The 17110-nt window shown below is 34.7% G+C and overlaps 1 protein-coding gene across 2 annotated transcripts; it reads left to right on the plus strand.

Annotated features, from left to right (window-relative positions):
* Positions 1 to 8036: 8036 nt before the first annotated feature.
* On the plus strand, positions 8037 to 14232 carry LOC113317197 (DNA polymerase I-like). 2 transcript variants are annotated; one of them, XM_026565337.1, is made up of 15 exons: positions 8037 to 8336; positions 8428 to 8668; positions 8857 to 8936; positions 9203 to 9241; positions 9743 to 9761; positions 10713 to 10766; positions 11294 to 11421; positions 11492 to 11560; positions 11774 to 11859; positions 12323 to 12432; positions 12581 to 12631; positions 12738 to 12796; positions 13352 to 13396; positions 13589 to 13663; positions 13876 to 14232. In XM_026565337.1, exons 1-15 carry the CDS (start codon positions 8178 to 8180, stop codon positions 13984 to 13986), a joined length of 1326 nt encoding a protein of 441 aa, XP_026421122.1. In that variant the 5' UTR covers positions 8037 to 8177; the 3' UTR covers positions 13987 to 14232. The 2 variants fall into 2 exon arrangements, with proteins under 2 accessions (XP_026421122.1, XP_026421130.1); XM_026565345.1 differs by lacking the exon at positions 10713 to 10766.
* Positions 14233 to 17110: the final 2878 nt, after the last annotated feature.

The following is a 17110-nucleotide window of genomic DNA, read 5'->3' on the forward strand; positions in this document are numbered from 1 at the left end:
AATTAGTCCAAACAAAATAAATAAAAAAGCTCAAGATTGCAAACCAGACTTCGAATAAAGTTACTTGGCCGGTACTAAATCCACTTCGAGGGGTCTATTAAGTTCATATGCGTTTTTAATGGACAATGAAATTATAACATGAACTAAGATATATTTGGAAGATCATTGTCTACGGGAGAGTTTTTCTCAAAACTAGTTAGATGATCATTCGATGAAATATTGATTTAATGATCAATAAATATGATAGACAGTTAACCGTTGGACTAACTAATTTAAAATTTGAAAAATCAAATGAAAATAGTTATATCCATAACTAAGAAATTATTTTTAAAGAACACGAGAGGGTTGTAGTGGAGGCAAAGACTACTGTAAATCCAGGTCAAAACTAGGATAGGATTTTCAAAATCATAAAAATCTAAATATTTTTAGCTTGGAGTTGTCGTTTACTGTTGAATTAATTAACTGATATTCTATTATTTGTTATTTTCTTATACGAAGAAAATACATTATTTAAGTACAGATTACATCCATGTCTGAGAATAATTGAGCTCTAATATAATTGGGAGGATTAATATTCTACCTTTTGATAAGCTTTCTTTCCTCTTCAACTTAGATAAGTATATATTTTCACTTCCAATGGGTACTAGCTTGAAAAAGAAAAATAATATCTTTCATGAATCAAAAGTCTTAGATTTGTTTTCCATTTACCTTTCTTTCACTATTTTCTTAGATAAATTAGTACTCAACATTTACTATTTACTTAGTAGAGAAAAGCGGTGCATATGTATACAAGTTCACATTCATTCAAGCTTTGAACCATGACAGTGTTTGGGATGAAATTGTCTATTCAAATTTTAATTTTAGTCAAAAAAGACTTGCTATTATCCTTACTTCCAGTTTTATTTTTATTTCGCACATGGTGAATGATTATTTTTTATGTTAACCGCTTACCTAACAATACCTTGTTTACGAAGGTTCATTTTGGGTGGTTTCATAGGTCCAACTTTATTGTGCACTTGGTACCTCATATTACGACTATCATGTCCGGTGGTTCGAAACTTTTACTTCTTTTTGAACTAGTTTATCAATTCTTAATTAAAACCTTAAGTTTATCTTTTAGTTTTTGAGTTTATTTTTTCAGGTTTTTCAATATCTTTTTTAACTCATCCATTCTTGGTCTTAATTGGTTATGGTTTTCTTTTATATATCAATAACCCTCTTTGCAATCATCACTTTATATTTTTCATGAGAATTTATAGGTCTATTATTGTAAAATATTTCTCTTATTAGTTGACTTGAAAATATCTCTCATGTTGTTATAATGAATTATATAAGCTATAGGGGCAAAAAAAATATCAGTTAATTGTGCTTTTTCTTATTTAATAGTTTTAATATAGCCACACGGATAATAAAGACGTGAAACATGTTGAAAAGTGCCTAGTATTCTCTATGTGTATGAATATTAAATTATTAAAAACCTAATGATGACGGTATACACGTCTCCAACCTCACAACACTTCACCATTTTTTGAACCGGTTACTTATTTATAATTTTGATAAATACACAGTTTCACAATCCAGTTATTAATATTACACAGAGTAAATATAATTAAGAAGGGGTGCTTATCGAGTTTCTTCCTGAAAGCGGTCTCCTTCAAATACCTCATCTCGCAGAGATCCTATAAGAGTTCATCATTAACATAACTAAGGTGATAAGAAGAGCACCATAATATATATTTTTTCTCTCAAAATCTCATTTGCATGCCATAAGGCACACGAAGCTGTAAATATGGGATAGCTTGCTGGCTCTCGTAGTTAGACCTTGTCAACTAGATGCTCAACTAAAACACCAATCTTCAAAGTATAAATAATTTTACTTTATTATATATTGTTGTATCAATCAAAACTTTATTATCAAAAAGGATTTTACACCCTCAGCCTAAATAAGGTAGAGGCATCAGAATTAGAATTATAAGCAAACAATAAAACATGCCAAATATCGATCATAAAAAGAGAAGAAAAAACTCTAAACAAACGGGAAAATCACCTTATTTCGACTAATTTTCCGCACACTAGAGAAATCCATGAAACTTCATTCTCTTAATGAAAACCCTATTGTATTCTTCATACTAATGTAGCATGGTAACATTTGATGGTGATTCACCCCTGATCAGGGCTAATTGTTGGGTGTTAAATAAAAATAATGTCGAGAAAGTTGCAGATGAAGCCCATGATGGTGTCAACGTATAATTCATCAAAGAAGAGAACCCCAGTGAATCTAATCTAATGTCTAAGATACTGAAGCCTATAGGGAATGTCCAGGAAGTGACAAGCATGTATGTTTCGAAGTACGTACAAGCAATAAAAGTAACTGAATTGAATGAAACAGTTGTAGCAAAACGGACCTTAAATGCAATTGGAAAAAAAATAGTCGTGTTCGTTAAAGGGAGTAGCATGGATGGAGAGAAATAAACACAAATATATAAGATAACAAAAACAAGGAATAAGATATGTAATGAAAAAATGGTCCAAAATCTTGGTTCTAGAGTAAGATTGGATGCCCTGACGTTGAGTCGCTTCTCCGATGTACTGTGAAGGTGCATGCAAACATCACAGTTGTTATTAGAGATGATATCAACATAAAATTATTTGATATTTGTTTTAACCATATCTCACCTTGTTCTTTAAGATCCATATGAGTTTCAGTGAATACTTGGTGAGCATATTGTTCATTACAATTCTTCATTAGCATATCTGGTGGAAGCATATGTTTTATCCACTGCATATACATATGACCCAAAAATTATGATTATTTTACATGTATTCGTGTGTGCATATCTTGTATGTATCATTAGAGTTATATATATATATATATATATATATATATATATATATATGTTGACATACCTGAAACCAAACACACACTCCCACTACATCCATTGTGCTACGTCACGAGTATGCCATGGTTTATGTTTTCCAAGCTTGGCATTAGCATGATGTAGCGTGTTACCTTCTCTATCAATTTCGACGACCAACATGTCCAAGTTCCTCTTTGAATTAGTTGATGATGACTTCTGCCGCTAAGTGCAACAAATTCCTTCCCAAATCTAAATCACAAACTCCAATTGATTTTGGATATCCTTTAATTATTTCTTTAAACATCTCTACAATACCCAACTTGGTAGCCAAAATAATTGGCCTCTCTCTAACTTTGTAAGTATAACCCTTGTTGTTATTGCCGACAACGGATGACGGTTTCCAAGGTTTTTATTATTGCCATCCCATCCATGGGGAGGGTCATAGCTCATCGTCCATTGACTATAATCTTTTTCAAGTAACTTCCTAAGAAGTTGTATCTCGTAAGTGCGCTTCAGTTTTGCATTGTATATGAGTTTCAGGACTGGAAAACCTACATGAGTTAAGGATATAAAACTGTGATGAGTCCTTAGTATATAACACTTGGTTTCAGTATTATTTGTTTCATGTATCACTGTATCAAGGATGCAAATTTCGACACTTGTAAATGTACTTACTTATGTTATCTGAATTTCTACCTTTACATAACAATCTAAAGTAATGCTTGAATTTCTCCTTCAATGAAGAATCTGGTTGTAGTGTTACATGATTAGTTGTTTTTAATACACAATTTCACAATTAAGTTATTATTATTACACAAAGTAATTTAAATATAATTAAGTGCTTATCGAGTTTCTCCTTGAAAGCGGGCTTCTTAAAATACCTATCATTTGCCGCATTGCAGAGGTCATATAAGAGTTGAGCATTAGCATAACTAGGTGATAAGACAAGCACCATAATTCTTTTTTTTTTTCTTTCTGAAAATCTCATTTGCATGACATAAGGCACACCTGAAGCTGTAATCTTGGATACCTTGAGGACCTTCTCAACTAGACGCTCTACTAAAACGCCAATCTTCAAAGTAGAAATAATTTTACTTTCATACAATAAAGAACAAATACTAACATAAGTTAGAGTTTGCAAACACGCATTCGAGAAGATGAAGTTTCACATTACCAAGGGTCCCCAGTCTCCAATAGTGCTCATTAAATGCACTTCAACATTAAGAAATTTTACAAACCGAGTAATAAAATCTCCAACAATTACTGAAGTCAGGTGTCCAACATATACGATCATTGCTATTATTCTTTATGTATATGAACCATTAATTTGTCAAAAAAAGAATGATGACGGTGTACAAAAAACAGATGATGACAGTGTAGACGTTTCCAACCTCACAACACTTCACACTTTTTTTCTCTTTTTTTCTTATTCAATCGGATATTACCTATTTATGTTTTTAATACATAGTTTCACAATGAAGTTAACATTATTACACAAAGTAAATACAATTAATTCATTACCAATGCATTATCAGATTTTTCACATGTTTATATATCTCATAAAACTACTACGAAAACCATATGCTAAAAAAAAAGGTCGGAGTTAAATGCATCACCTTTTTTCTTTCTACTCCAAAAGGAAACAACGTTGCAATTCATTGCTAAAGATAACACCTTTGATTTATCCAATTCATTGCTTAACACCTTTACCATATCACAAGAATGAATTTCTTAAATGAAACCAAATCAAAATAATAAACTAGTTTAATTTGTTTGTTAATTGATCTCTTCTTTACTAATTCTTATCTATCTAAGTGTAAACGCATGTTTGCAGCTCACTCTAGATAGATAAACCAATAAGCAGAAATTAGAATACCTGAATTTAGCTCTTACTATGGTGGTTGTTCGTTCGTCTTGGTGATGCAGGATCTAGTTTCCAATCCATGTGAGTCTACATTTTTACTGTAAAAAATATGAAATACGAACCCATTTTAAGAAGTTTATTTGTGATTGTTTCTTGGTAAACTCAAATAAAAAGTTGGAAACATGTATCCGGAGTCGTTCGAGTGGATAATATTGCGACACTTGAGTTTCCTTGAGTGATAGGTTGAACCTTTTACATATCAAAGAAGACCATAGGAACTGGAAGTACAAAGTGCTCAAAGGGTAATCCCCTATCTATCTAGCTTTTTCTTGTAGTTCAAAGGGTTGTACAAGTTAGTGGATCATTGGAGGAAGTGTAAACTATGATGGTAATCATAGGCTAAAATAAATCCTTATATCATAGTAAGATTAATTCATTCGTAAAATCCTATCAAGTTTAAAAGTGGCAAGTCCATAGATATATGCACAATTTTTTCCTTTTCTGATGACATATTTGGTATGTCATTACCATTATGAGGTACAAAATCATTATTTATTACTGATTTAATAATTTGTTATATTGGTGATTTCATAACTACATAATTCTCGTTAGGATCATATAAAAGACATTCGACATCTATAATTCCATAATGTAAATTAAATTTGGCTAAATGTATCTGTACATCTCCTTTAGTATTTTGACTTCTTAAATATAAAAATTTATTTATCCATAAATTAATAAAAATAAATAACCTAGTTATATGATCTTGTCCCAAGAATATACATTTATCAAGAAGAAATGAAAGGTGGAAATAAAACAAGCTTGAGCAGGAAATCTTTCGTTGTACATAAAATAGTTTCTCTGGGCCTACAAGATGCTGGATATGAAGGCGCACCTTTCACGTTGTCAAATAAAAAAAAAAGAGATGCCAACATTTGTGAAATAATTGATAGACATCAATAATCTCACTCCGATCCAGGATCAAAGGTAAGTTATTTACCCAGAGTAGGATCCGCTCACATATCTCTAATCTTAGATTGAAACCCTTAAAAAAAATTTACAAAAAACCTTTAGATGTATTAGATTATGGTTAACCCAACGTGTTATCCACGGTAGTTGCTGCTTTTGTGAAACTTCACTCCAATAAATTTTTTGCCTCGAACCTTAAACTCTTATAGCTCAATGAAATTTTGATGTTTTTGGAAATATCTACAAAAATATAAATCCCTAGATAATTGAATAGAGAGTCAGAGTATCCATAGACGAAAATCTTTCTACCAATGTAGAAAAAATAATAAAAAAAATATCCAAGCTGTGCTCGGAAAATGACATGAAATTAGAAACAATTCTTATCATCAGATCTCAAGGGTAAATTCTTTAAAGAATATGATATGAATACATAATATTTCCACGCGTCAGCGCCCAATAGAAACAGATCAATGCAATTAATTCCTTAATTAGAGAACCTTCTGGTCTTTGGCTATCTGATAGGGACCAAATCTATTCTATCCTTATCAATCATTTAATTCAGATTGACTTCACAAACTAGAAATTATGATGTGGATTTATCCAACGTAATTTCACCTTACATATCAGAATCAAAATACTCATCCCTCATCGAAATCTCTTATAAAGAAGAAATATGAAATACAATATCGAATATGAACTAATGCCCCCACTCCCACCCCACCACGGACCAAACGGTTTTCAACCAGGTTTCATTAAAGCTAATTGGAAAATATTTGGTCCCGATATCATTTTATTGGTCCAAGACTTTTTTAAATCTGGAATCTTAAATCCGGAGTTTAACTATTACTTCATAACCCTTATATCGAACATAGATACTTCACAAACTCTGAGTGATTTCCATTATATTAGCTTAAGTAATACTATGTATAAGATAATATCCAAGACAAGGAGGTTCCATAAAATCTTTGGCCAGTATTTGCAAGCCTATATCTCAAGGAGGTCTAGGAATTAAAAACCCACACCAACTCAATATATCACTCCTCAACAATCTTACTAACAAATTTATATCTGAGAAAGATCAATTATGGGTTCAACTCCTAAAAAAAAAATACTTTCCAAAATCACATCCTTTAGAATTATCTACAACCTCTAACCTATCTAGGATTTTGACAAGTATTCGAAAAGGTCCGAACCTTACGAAAGATAATTACGATTTGACAAGTTTTCGAAAAGGTCTGGATGGTTGGATTTTGATAAGTATCCAAAAAGGTCTGAACCAAAGTAGTCAATATCGGTTGTACAAGACGATATTAAAGGTTTTTATAGGATATCGGAAAAGAACTTTACGTATTGAAAATATCGGCGACACGAAGGAGAAACGATAAAAATGCGTGCATCGTCCTGTACGGACCGATATATCAGTTTCACTTGTACACTGAGAATATAGGTTTCATTTGTACACTGATACATCACTAATGTATTTTGTCTTTTGATTATGATTTCTTGAACTTTTAGTTCAACAAAGTAACTCCACTAATTTTGGTAACTTCATATATGATTATGGTGGATGTAATTACTGTAAATGTGATGTTGATGGGCTAACATACATTTAATGCTTGGTTTCGTTGTTGATAATTTAAGGTTCTAATCAACCACCTCTTATTTTGTAAGGTTGAAGTATGTTTACTATAATTATTATTTTCTATTATGGTTATATCAATATAATTTTTTATTTGATAAATAATAAATATTAAAAAAATCCTAATGATGTATCGCCTATAAAAATATATATTATCATTTGTATAGGTGTATAGGACCCGACCGATACGATATTGATACACGATATTAAATACTTGGTCTGAACCATATGAAACATAACTGGATCTCATAAACCAGACTATTCGCATATTTCGGATAAAGTTGTCACTATTCTCTGGTTTATTGGAGACATAAATGCTCAGTAGTTTTCGAAAAAAACGATCCTACTGTGCCTCCATAAATATATCTCAAATCTTCCATTTATGGCATCCACCCATCAGTTGTTCACCCCTACCAGGAAGGAAAAATTAGTAAACCCAACTGTGCCTCCATAAACTCGGATTAGATATTGATGCAATCATTCAAGAAAGAAAATTTATCAATGGGATTTGCCTTTACTCTATATTCAGTAGATCAGGAGGAGTTAACTTTTTGTGAAGCAAACTGTTTCGGATTTACTTCCCATCCTATATAGGTTATGTAGATAGTGTTTTTCCTAGGATCACTACACTTTGATATCCATGGACCTAATACTGAAAACCATGGGCCCAACAATGCCTATCGTTAAAACACTGCGAGTACTCGCAGCTGCAATATTTCTCTAAATCCTGTCCGGAGAAAGGAATTTCCCGGGCGAAAAATCGTCGTTTAAATCCCAACCCTAATTTCTCCGTTCCAAATTAGGGTTTAGTGTCATCAATCATTTCAATTTGTAGCAGCAATATGTTATGAGTATGGCTAGATGCTTTCGAGTTTCACATTCATACCTGAACTCCTTATGGAGGAGTTGTTATTGCCATCGCCCCGGAGGAGAAACACTGTTAATACCGCAGCTGATGAGTGGATTCAGTCCTTGCTTCTCCATCTCATCATCATCGTCTCGAAAGGTATTTCCAGTTTTCTTAAACCCTAAAGAAGTTCATTTCAGTTACTTCAATTGGGGTTTCTGTTGATTGAATTTTGGTGGTTGATTTTCAGGGTTATTGTAAATTATCTGATGGTTTAAAGACTGAATCACCTAGAATTGTTACTCATGCGGCGACGTTACATGGTAATTTAGTGGGCAATACTGAAATTGAACGAGTAGTGAGTGGAGGAAACTTTGTGAATTTGGATAATCGGGATGAAGTAAAGGGTGGTACAGTTAGTGGTTCGAATGGTCGAGTGATGCTCATAGATGGAACTTCGATTATATACAGAGCGTATTACAAGCTTTTAGGTATGTTATGTCACTGCAATGTATAAATGACACCTGATTTTTTAATGCTTGGACTTCAGTTTTGCTAGTTAGTCTTTGTAATAGGATTCTCATTTGGTTTTCTATGTATTTTGGATTCTGGCGTTTTCTTAATTTGTCCATTACTTACTGTTTGCGTTGCTAATTTACGAATTTGTGATTTGGATTAGCGAGATTGGAGCGGGACAACTTACCAAATGCGGATGGCAATGGAGATTGGGTTTATACAATATTTTCAGCTTTGTCTCTTGTAAGTTGTGCTTGTTTCTAGAATATTTGATTGTGATAAGGTTTCGTTTGGTCTATTGAATCTGTTCAACATTGGGTGCCATTGTTGTCCTTTTCATACCTACATGTTTAGTTATTAATTTAGTTGAGTTAGCTCAGACTCTACTGGAGTTGCTTTCTAGTTGCTGCTGACCTCAAAGTGGTGGTAACACTTGTGGATGTTTTGGTGCAATTTCTTTGTCTGATTTCTTTTTTTAATTGGCATTTCTGACATCCATTTCTCTACAGATTCTTAATGTGCTCGAATTGGTCCCGTCACATGTAGCGGTATGCCTTTTCCTTCTAGATTGCATATTTCACTTAAGATTCATTTAATTAGCATTCATTCTTTCTGCAAAATTTTTGTGTCCTTCTATCTTTTGTTTCTTGTTGTCTGCACTTGGATGGTAATGGGGTACTGAAATGATATTAATGTTTTGCCGTCTTCGGTTATCATATTTAGTGTATATTCCTTTGGTAAAATCGTCAGTGATTTTCTCAAGAAAATAAACAAGTTATTACGGGATGGTTCTCACTAAAATTTAATCCTACGTCCACCAACAGTGTTTTTACTTGTTTGCATCCAATATACCTAAATTTAGATTTGGTTGAGTCTTATGTAATGATCATGAACAGAAACATATCTGTTTTGGTGACTGTATGTCTGTCGTTTCTATCCTGTTCAATCCAATGTTTAGATGTAATTTGTTTTTGCCTTTCTTCTTAATATTTATATTCACATGAGATTACTGCGATGGCGTTTGACAAATGAGCACCTTTCTGATGCAGGTGGTGTTTGACCACGATGGTGAGATACATATGTCGGTAACATTATTTACATCTCTGTTATGTTTATGCTTTCATTTGTAGGGTTTTGTTTTCTAAGTGAAGTGTTTATCATTGAAGATAACTCTTTAGAGAGCCAACTGCAATTTTTTTTCCAACTTGTGTGTGCCTGTCCGCTATGCCGAAACCGAAAATAGAGCCTTCTGGTCCCAAACAAGTTGGGGTAGGCCAGAAATGACACCACAGATGAAAGCCAAATTTAAGTATCATGCTTCTTGGACGTGAATCGCTGCTTTCCACATGCGTCTGTCCAACGCCTGTCCGCTATGCCATCAGTACTATATTTATAATTCATAGGATGTATTTGCACTTATGCTTGCATAATTCGTAATCAGAATTATTGTCTCGAAAAACTTCAACTTCAACTTCATTTATGACTTGCCACTTGCTAGAACACCGGTATAAACCTTGAGTATGAGAAAATGCCGTTTAGATTTACTGCTCTTTTTGAGTTATGAATACTGATATCACAAGCTTCTCTAGAAACTTAAGGCATGCAATAACCCGTTTTCAAGAATTTGTGCGTATGGGCAATTTGGTGATATTTGTCAATTTTATTTGCTTTATGTTAGATGTGGAAACACCAGTATAGGCATCTGTTTTAACAATGTAGAGCCCCTTAGGTAATTTCTGCAAATTTTGTCCGGCCTCTATGTTTAAACTCTAAGATTATAGCCTTTGCTCTTTGAAAACTGTTTTAAGTTTCATACAGGAGTGTACATTGTAGCAAGTGGCACTGGAGTGTGTTCCTGTATCTAACTTATGGTCTAGGTTGAACTGTGCTACAATGTGATGTCGTCTGGTTTGATCAACTCATGATAGACTCAGTAGGATGTATTTTGGATTCTTGGTTCTTTGGTATTTCGAGTTGTCACTTGGAGTGAAATTTGAGCACACCAACTTCTCTTTTCAGGAATTCCTTTTGGCCATACTTCTGTTCCGTCTAGAGAAAATTATAATGGAAAAGGTAAGATTTTAAAACTTTAGAAGTTTTTGTATACTAACATCTTTCTTTCGACCTTAGAATTAACTGGACTAAGCCACATAGTCCTGAAGTTTGTCTACGTTGTTATTGCAATTGGGGCTTGGGTTTTTATTAAATTTAATTCCCGGATTTAGGCTAGCTTCAGAAAAACAGAAATTATGCCAACAAATTGCTTAAATGCTTTGCAGTTATATTCTACAAATGGACATTATTATTCAAAATGTATGAAGTTGGTATCTCTAGTTTCCTCTTAGGAAGCTCTTGTTTCATGTACTATATGATTCAAGAACTTCCTTTTTCCTCCATAACAACCTATGCAGTATAAATGGCGTTCTGTGTTGTTTCTTGTTTCCTTGGTGCATTGATCTATTATTTGGTCAATTTATTGGATTTGACTTCATAGTTTTCTTTTGGTTCAATGTCTCTTTAGGCCATCCTTTTTAGCAGAACTGTAGTAAGATTCATGTCCTCACATTCAATAGACTAATTATGTCCATAAACTTTTGAAGGTATGAACTTTCGCCACACTTTGTATCCAGCATACAAGGCCCACCGTAGTCCTACACCTGATACAGTAATTCAGGGACTTCAATTCTTGAAAGCATCAATCAAAGCCATGTCGATCCAAGTAATTGAGGTAATCGATATCATTATGCATGCACGTATCTCAGAAGGCAATTTGTGACCGACTTATGAACCTAAATCAGGTACCCGGTGTTGAAGCTGATGATGTAATAGGAACTTTGGCTGTCAATAGTGTTGCCGCTGGATTCAAGGTAGTTTCTTTACCATTGCCATTTCCTTGCTATGGTGCAAAAATAAAAATGCTTCAAGTATGATGTTGATGGTTGGAATGTTTACTGTAATTATGATTGCTAAACTTAAATGTTTCATTGCTCATATCTACCCATCAAGAGTTGACGTGCAAACTATGTCACGATTTCTTGATATGTAAGACTGAGCTAATTTTGCAAACTTTCTTTTAACAGGTACGGATTGTCTCTCCTGACAAAGATTTCTTCCAGATTATATCACCTGCATTACGGCTTCTGCGAATTGCTTCACGTGGATCAGAGTTAGTGTCTAACTTGCAAATTTCAGCATTTGTCATTTGTAGATTTGCTTAAATTAAAAGACACTAAACTGAGTAACACCGCTAAACTGATTAACACTGTTTATTAGTAAAAAGAATTTCTGTCATACTATGACGGTTGACCTACTGAATTTCTATGAAATTCCTGTCATATATCTCTTTGATTTTCCTAGCCATTAGCTGATCTAATGAATATCTATGGAATTGAGATTTGACTGGAATCTGTGAAAGAAGTTCAAAACCAAGTTCTGGCTTTTCAGTTGCATCAAGAAAATGATAATCTCCTTCAGTGTTTTACGATGACATGTCACTGTCAAATGATTCAAAGACCACATGACCTATAATCATCCAATATTGCTAAAAGCTATTGAAACATCTTCCTCTGTGCCAACGCTAATTATAGTTGACTATATGCTAGTTGATATCAATGGTTTTAATGGTGTAGGATGGTCTCTTTCGGAGTCGACGAATTCTCAAAAAGATATGGAGATTTGAAACCGTCTCAGTTTGTTGACCTGCTCTCTTTGATGGGTGACAAAAGTGATAATATTCCAGGTTTAGTATTCTTTCCTAAAGATGAAATAAGATAAATGTAATGCTGATTTATTGTTTATTCACTTTAGCATATTATCTTTCTCTTATACCTTGCTGTACTCACCTTTTTGATGCTTATGCAACTAACTAAATGGTTTTCAAGATGCAGGAGTTCAAGGTATTGGAGAGGTACATGCTTTGAGGTTAATTACTAAATTTGGTATGCATACTTTCTTTTGTCTTTCTCTGAATACTCTATATGTTTGTAATCACTAAATTTAATATCAGTAGAAGGGTTAACTATTAGAATGGGGTACATTTCGTAGGTACTTTGGAGAACTTGCTAGAATGTATTGATCAAGTAACAGAGGAACGCATTAAAATGGTAATCTTTCACCAGGTTATTAGAAGGTTGAACAGGGTTGATAAAAATGATTTCTCTTCTTCATTCTGTACGGAAAGTGAGGATTGAAGTCACTGAACCCAAATAACATGTAATCAAGCATATTCTTAGTTTTCTTAGTTGGGTCACAGACGCTCATCCCTACAGGGTCACCATCTTAGATTTTCTTTCCTTGTTCAATTATTTGGGTTTTTATATCCTGTGTATGTCAAATAGACAAATACATTTCTCAATTAATAACAATTGACATGGAAGTGAAATGAAAAAATCGTTACATCCCCCTCTTTTTCTGTTTTATTTTGGCCTTTCTATAATATATTTTCTTCGGAGTTTTGCCAAAAAAAGAAGAAATATGAAAAAAAATCCTACTGAAAAAAGTAAAAACTGTAAGACAATCGTTGCCATTGGAAATCTTCTCTGTCTCAATTTGGGACAATGCACATGGACTTGCTCATTTATATAAAATTTGTTTTCTTTCCTTGTTCATTCAATTATAGACAGAATACTCATAAGTCTGTTACGTTTGCTATTTATCAGGCCTTGAGATTAAATGCTGATAAAGCTATATTAAGCAAGAATCTGGTAAGCCATTCTCTCCAAGCTTTTACTTGCCCTAGCAACTATTTTCTCTTTGCACAATCATTCCTTGGGTTGAGGAAGTCCTAGAGTATAAATCTCTTGTGAATAAACTTCTGCCTCCTGTCATGTTACTGAATTTTTTTGAAGATGTTTACGTGAGAATGTTAGTGATTTTATCAAGGTTTATTTTTGCAGGTGACGTTGCGTTCAGACCTTCCATCCTATATGGTTCCTTACACAACAAGTGATCTCCTGTTTAAGAAACCTACGGTTAGTGCTACTTCTTCTTTCTATGCAACAACTACCAGAAGAAAATTCGAGCTACCGTACCAATAGTATACAATCATCTGTGGTAGTTGAATCAAGGGAAAACTTGAGTTTAGGCATTACACTTCGTGGACTCGTGATTTTGTGTACCTTCAGCTTCTGTATTTCATCACTGAAATTTGTTTGCCTTTACTTTTTTTTTCTGCATGGTTTAGGATGATGGTGAGAAATTCAGGAACCTCTTGAGAGCTATAAGTGCATATGCTGAAGGACATTCTGCTGATTACCTAATCAGAAGATCGGATTCTCTATGGAAAAAGCTTTAGATAAGTGCCTTTTTGAGAAAGAGTACTCGGTAAAACTGAGATTTTGACAGAAGCTGCTTTGAGGATCATGTAAGCTCTTCTTCTGTAATATAACTTGTGTATATCCAGGCTGATTTTAGTACAATAACTAAGAGGTGGCGGGTGGCTTCATTCTTTAACACAGAGGCCGTTTTATTTTAGAAGAATATTCTTGCGTCTGGCACTTTTCTGGCAACATCAAATCAAAATTATGACTATTTAGACAGATATGCAAACTATGGCAACCCATAATGCATAAGATTTTGATTCTAGTTCCTATGGTCCTTGGTAGTTCCACACCCACTCTGACGCTCTGCTTGACTCGCTTGTCCTTCTCCAGCTTTCAGTTTTCATCTTCTTTTAGTTTCTGAACAGCTTGAATTAAGTTCTTTAAGCAAGTTTCAGAGTTTTCGCCCCCCACAAAGCAAGTTTGATTTCTGAGGAATAGAGTAAATGAGTATCAAGAATGAAAGGAAAAAATAGAACGTACGAAAATTAGCCCTTTTGAGCGTAATAGATAGAATTAACACATTTTTGCGCTGCCTGGCCAGAAAGAATTCTCTAAGGCCAACCCCTATGGGCTAGATTGGTCAAAAAATGTTGCAAATCAAGAAAAAAGTGTGGGAAAAAGTTAACACTCAATCTGACTACTTCTTTCTCCTACCATTTGCTCGTAGTCCAACTATCAGCGAGATTAAAACGCTGAATAGTGAGGCGCTCAAAAAATGACCCTACTCCGAATGGTTCAGCGTTGGAGACAATTTTTTTTTGTTTTTAAATAAATCTAAAAGAACTTGATCCTGGCAGTTATTAGTAAATTATAAAGTACTACCTAATTTGAAAACTGGGAATTGTCTTTCGTCCACACGACTTGAAAAGGGGAGAGAGGGAAATCTGTGGGAACATTTGAAAAATGGAGCCCAACATGCAACCACACGATTAGTTAGTCCTTCACATCTGAATAGTCTTAGGTCCACACGATTAACCTATTTGCCCTAGTGGACAGCTAACAGTGGAAATGACTATGGAAAGGTACCGACTCTCTGAACTAGCATTAAATACTTGATGATTTTAACATGTTAAAAAACCCGTCTGATAAAATTTAGAGCGTTGTTTCATTCTGCGTTAAACTCTGACGTTGTACCGTTCCGTGCCCAGCACTGCTCTGTTCAGCGTTTCATTGCTAGATTCGTCATGTCATAAGAGTTAGTAGGTTGTTCAAACCGACGTGGATGGCCAATCTAGCAGCTAGATATCTAGCCCATAAGACTTGGCCTAAACGTAGAGCCTCTTCTCAATTTCTATGGGAATAGTATGAATGCTAGCGCATAAATATAAACAAGGTAATGTCAAATGAAGACAACGTTGTCGGAAAAGTAGCCGCTGAGTAATGAATAGAATACGCGCATTTCCATAACTCAGCACGCATGGAGCGAATTTTGCGTTGTTTCGCCATTTCAATGTGAACCTAGCACGAGGGGTACTTAAAACTCTTTTTTGCTGTATTCGAAATTCAGTAAGATTCAACTCTTTTTTGCTTGCCAACAGTGGAATTTAAGCTTTTGATGGTAGACCGCAAATGAAACATAGAAAGCAAAACAAAAGATGCAGCGGGTATTCCATTAACTGAGGAACAATTACGTACTTGTCTCCGTTGACAAGCATTTATTTGTGTTGTTTTCTTTTTCATCTAATACTAGCTAGAATGAAATGGACAGTACAGGCAGGAATTCCAAAATAAGATAATGATATCGTAAATGAAAAGATTGTCCAAATGAGTTTCACGCATTAATCTATGTGTAGGTACACAAAATAGACTCATCACGTGTCAACACGAGAAGGCCTTAAAAAGAGGAATGTATCTCGGTCAAAGATCCCAATCAGTGATTTGTCAAATCAAGTCAGAAAGTCATTATGGAAAACGGGCCGGGCGAAGGATAAAGCAAGACCACGAAGCTCCCACGAAGAAAAATGAGCTGTCCAGCACTAAGGGTGATATGCCTATAAATAGAGGTCCTTGGGCAACGAATGAAGGATGAAATTTTTGGTAGAGTAGGAACCTTAGCTTAGAGAGTAAGATTAGGGTTTTCCTTTGTGTGTAATCTTGTAATCGAGAGTTCTCATTCTATAAATCAATAAAAATTCTTTAATTAAATTGGTATCTGATGTCTTAGATCTTGTTTACTTACTATTTGGGTGTACTACTGGTTTTTCGGTAGTTACATTTTTGGCGTCCAGAAACAGGGAACTTAGATTGGGGATTTATCCACATCTAAGAGTTAGAAAAGGAAAGAAGTTGTCTTAAAAATTGTAGAGATTATAGATCTAGCGAGTTGTTTGAAGTTAGGGTTGTAGATCTTGAGTTTTTACATTCGTAGACAAGGTTAGGGACATAGAATATGAAGAGATCTTGGAATTTCGCGTGGAGAGTAGAGAAAGATCGTGGAAGTTGAAGATTGTTAGATGGACAGGGCACCAAATCGAGCAGGGCATGTGATAGCAACAAGAAGAAGCAAACGTATAGAGGTGAAGAGAGGAAGAATGGAAAAGGAAGGAACGTCAGCTGCAATGGAAAGGCAAGGTGCAAACCAGTGACAGAATGATCCGGACGGAGATGACAATTACAGAGAAGGTTCGGTACACACTTCCGACACGGAGACTGCTGCAGAGGAGGAGATGACTCATGAAGAGTTAGAGGATAACGTTGAGGAAGAACATATGACGTTGGAGCAGTTGAGAGAGACGCTTCGTCTCGAGCAAGAACGAGACAGGAACTTGGAGGACCAACATGCTAGGCTGACGAGACAAAACGCTAGGCTAATGATGCAAAACGACCGTCTCAACGAAGAGTTAGCGGAAAATGATGTGGACTCGGGAGAAAACGAAATAATATTAGAAGATGAAGAGCCACGGCGGGGAATATTTACTCGCGAAGATGATGGAGGAGAACGACGAAGAAGACAACAACGGGAAGATAGTGACGAACGAGATTTGAGAAGAACGCTAGAGGCAACAAGATGAGAAGATCAAAGAAAGAGATATGAGGAAGAAAGGAGAAGGGCGGATGAATTGAGGCGAGAGAAAGATGCCCGACTTGACGAAATGG

This window comes from Papaver somniferum, chromosome 1 (assembly GCF_003573695.1).
Source record: "Papaver somniferum cultivar HN1 chromosome 1, ASM357369v1, whole genome shotgun sequence".
NCBI lineage: Eukaryota > Viridiplantae > Streptophyta > Magnoliopsida > Ranunculales > Papaveraceae > Papaver > Papaver somniferum.

Excerpts from the sequence above, each read along its gene's own strand:
- LOC113317197 (XM_026565337.1), top strand. The coding sequence starts at position 8,178 with ATGAGTATGGCTAGATGCTTTCGAGTTTCACATTCATACCTGAACTCC. Across the intron at positions 8,337-8,427 it reads CATCATCATCGTCTCGAAAG|GGTTATTGTAAATTATCTGA; the intron begins GTATTTCCAGTT and ends GTTGATTTTCAG. Across the intron at positions 12,433-12,580 it reads CAAAAGTGATAATATTCCAG|GAGTTCAAGGTATTGGAGAG; the intron begins GTTTAGTATTCT and ends TTCAAGATGCAG.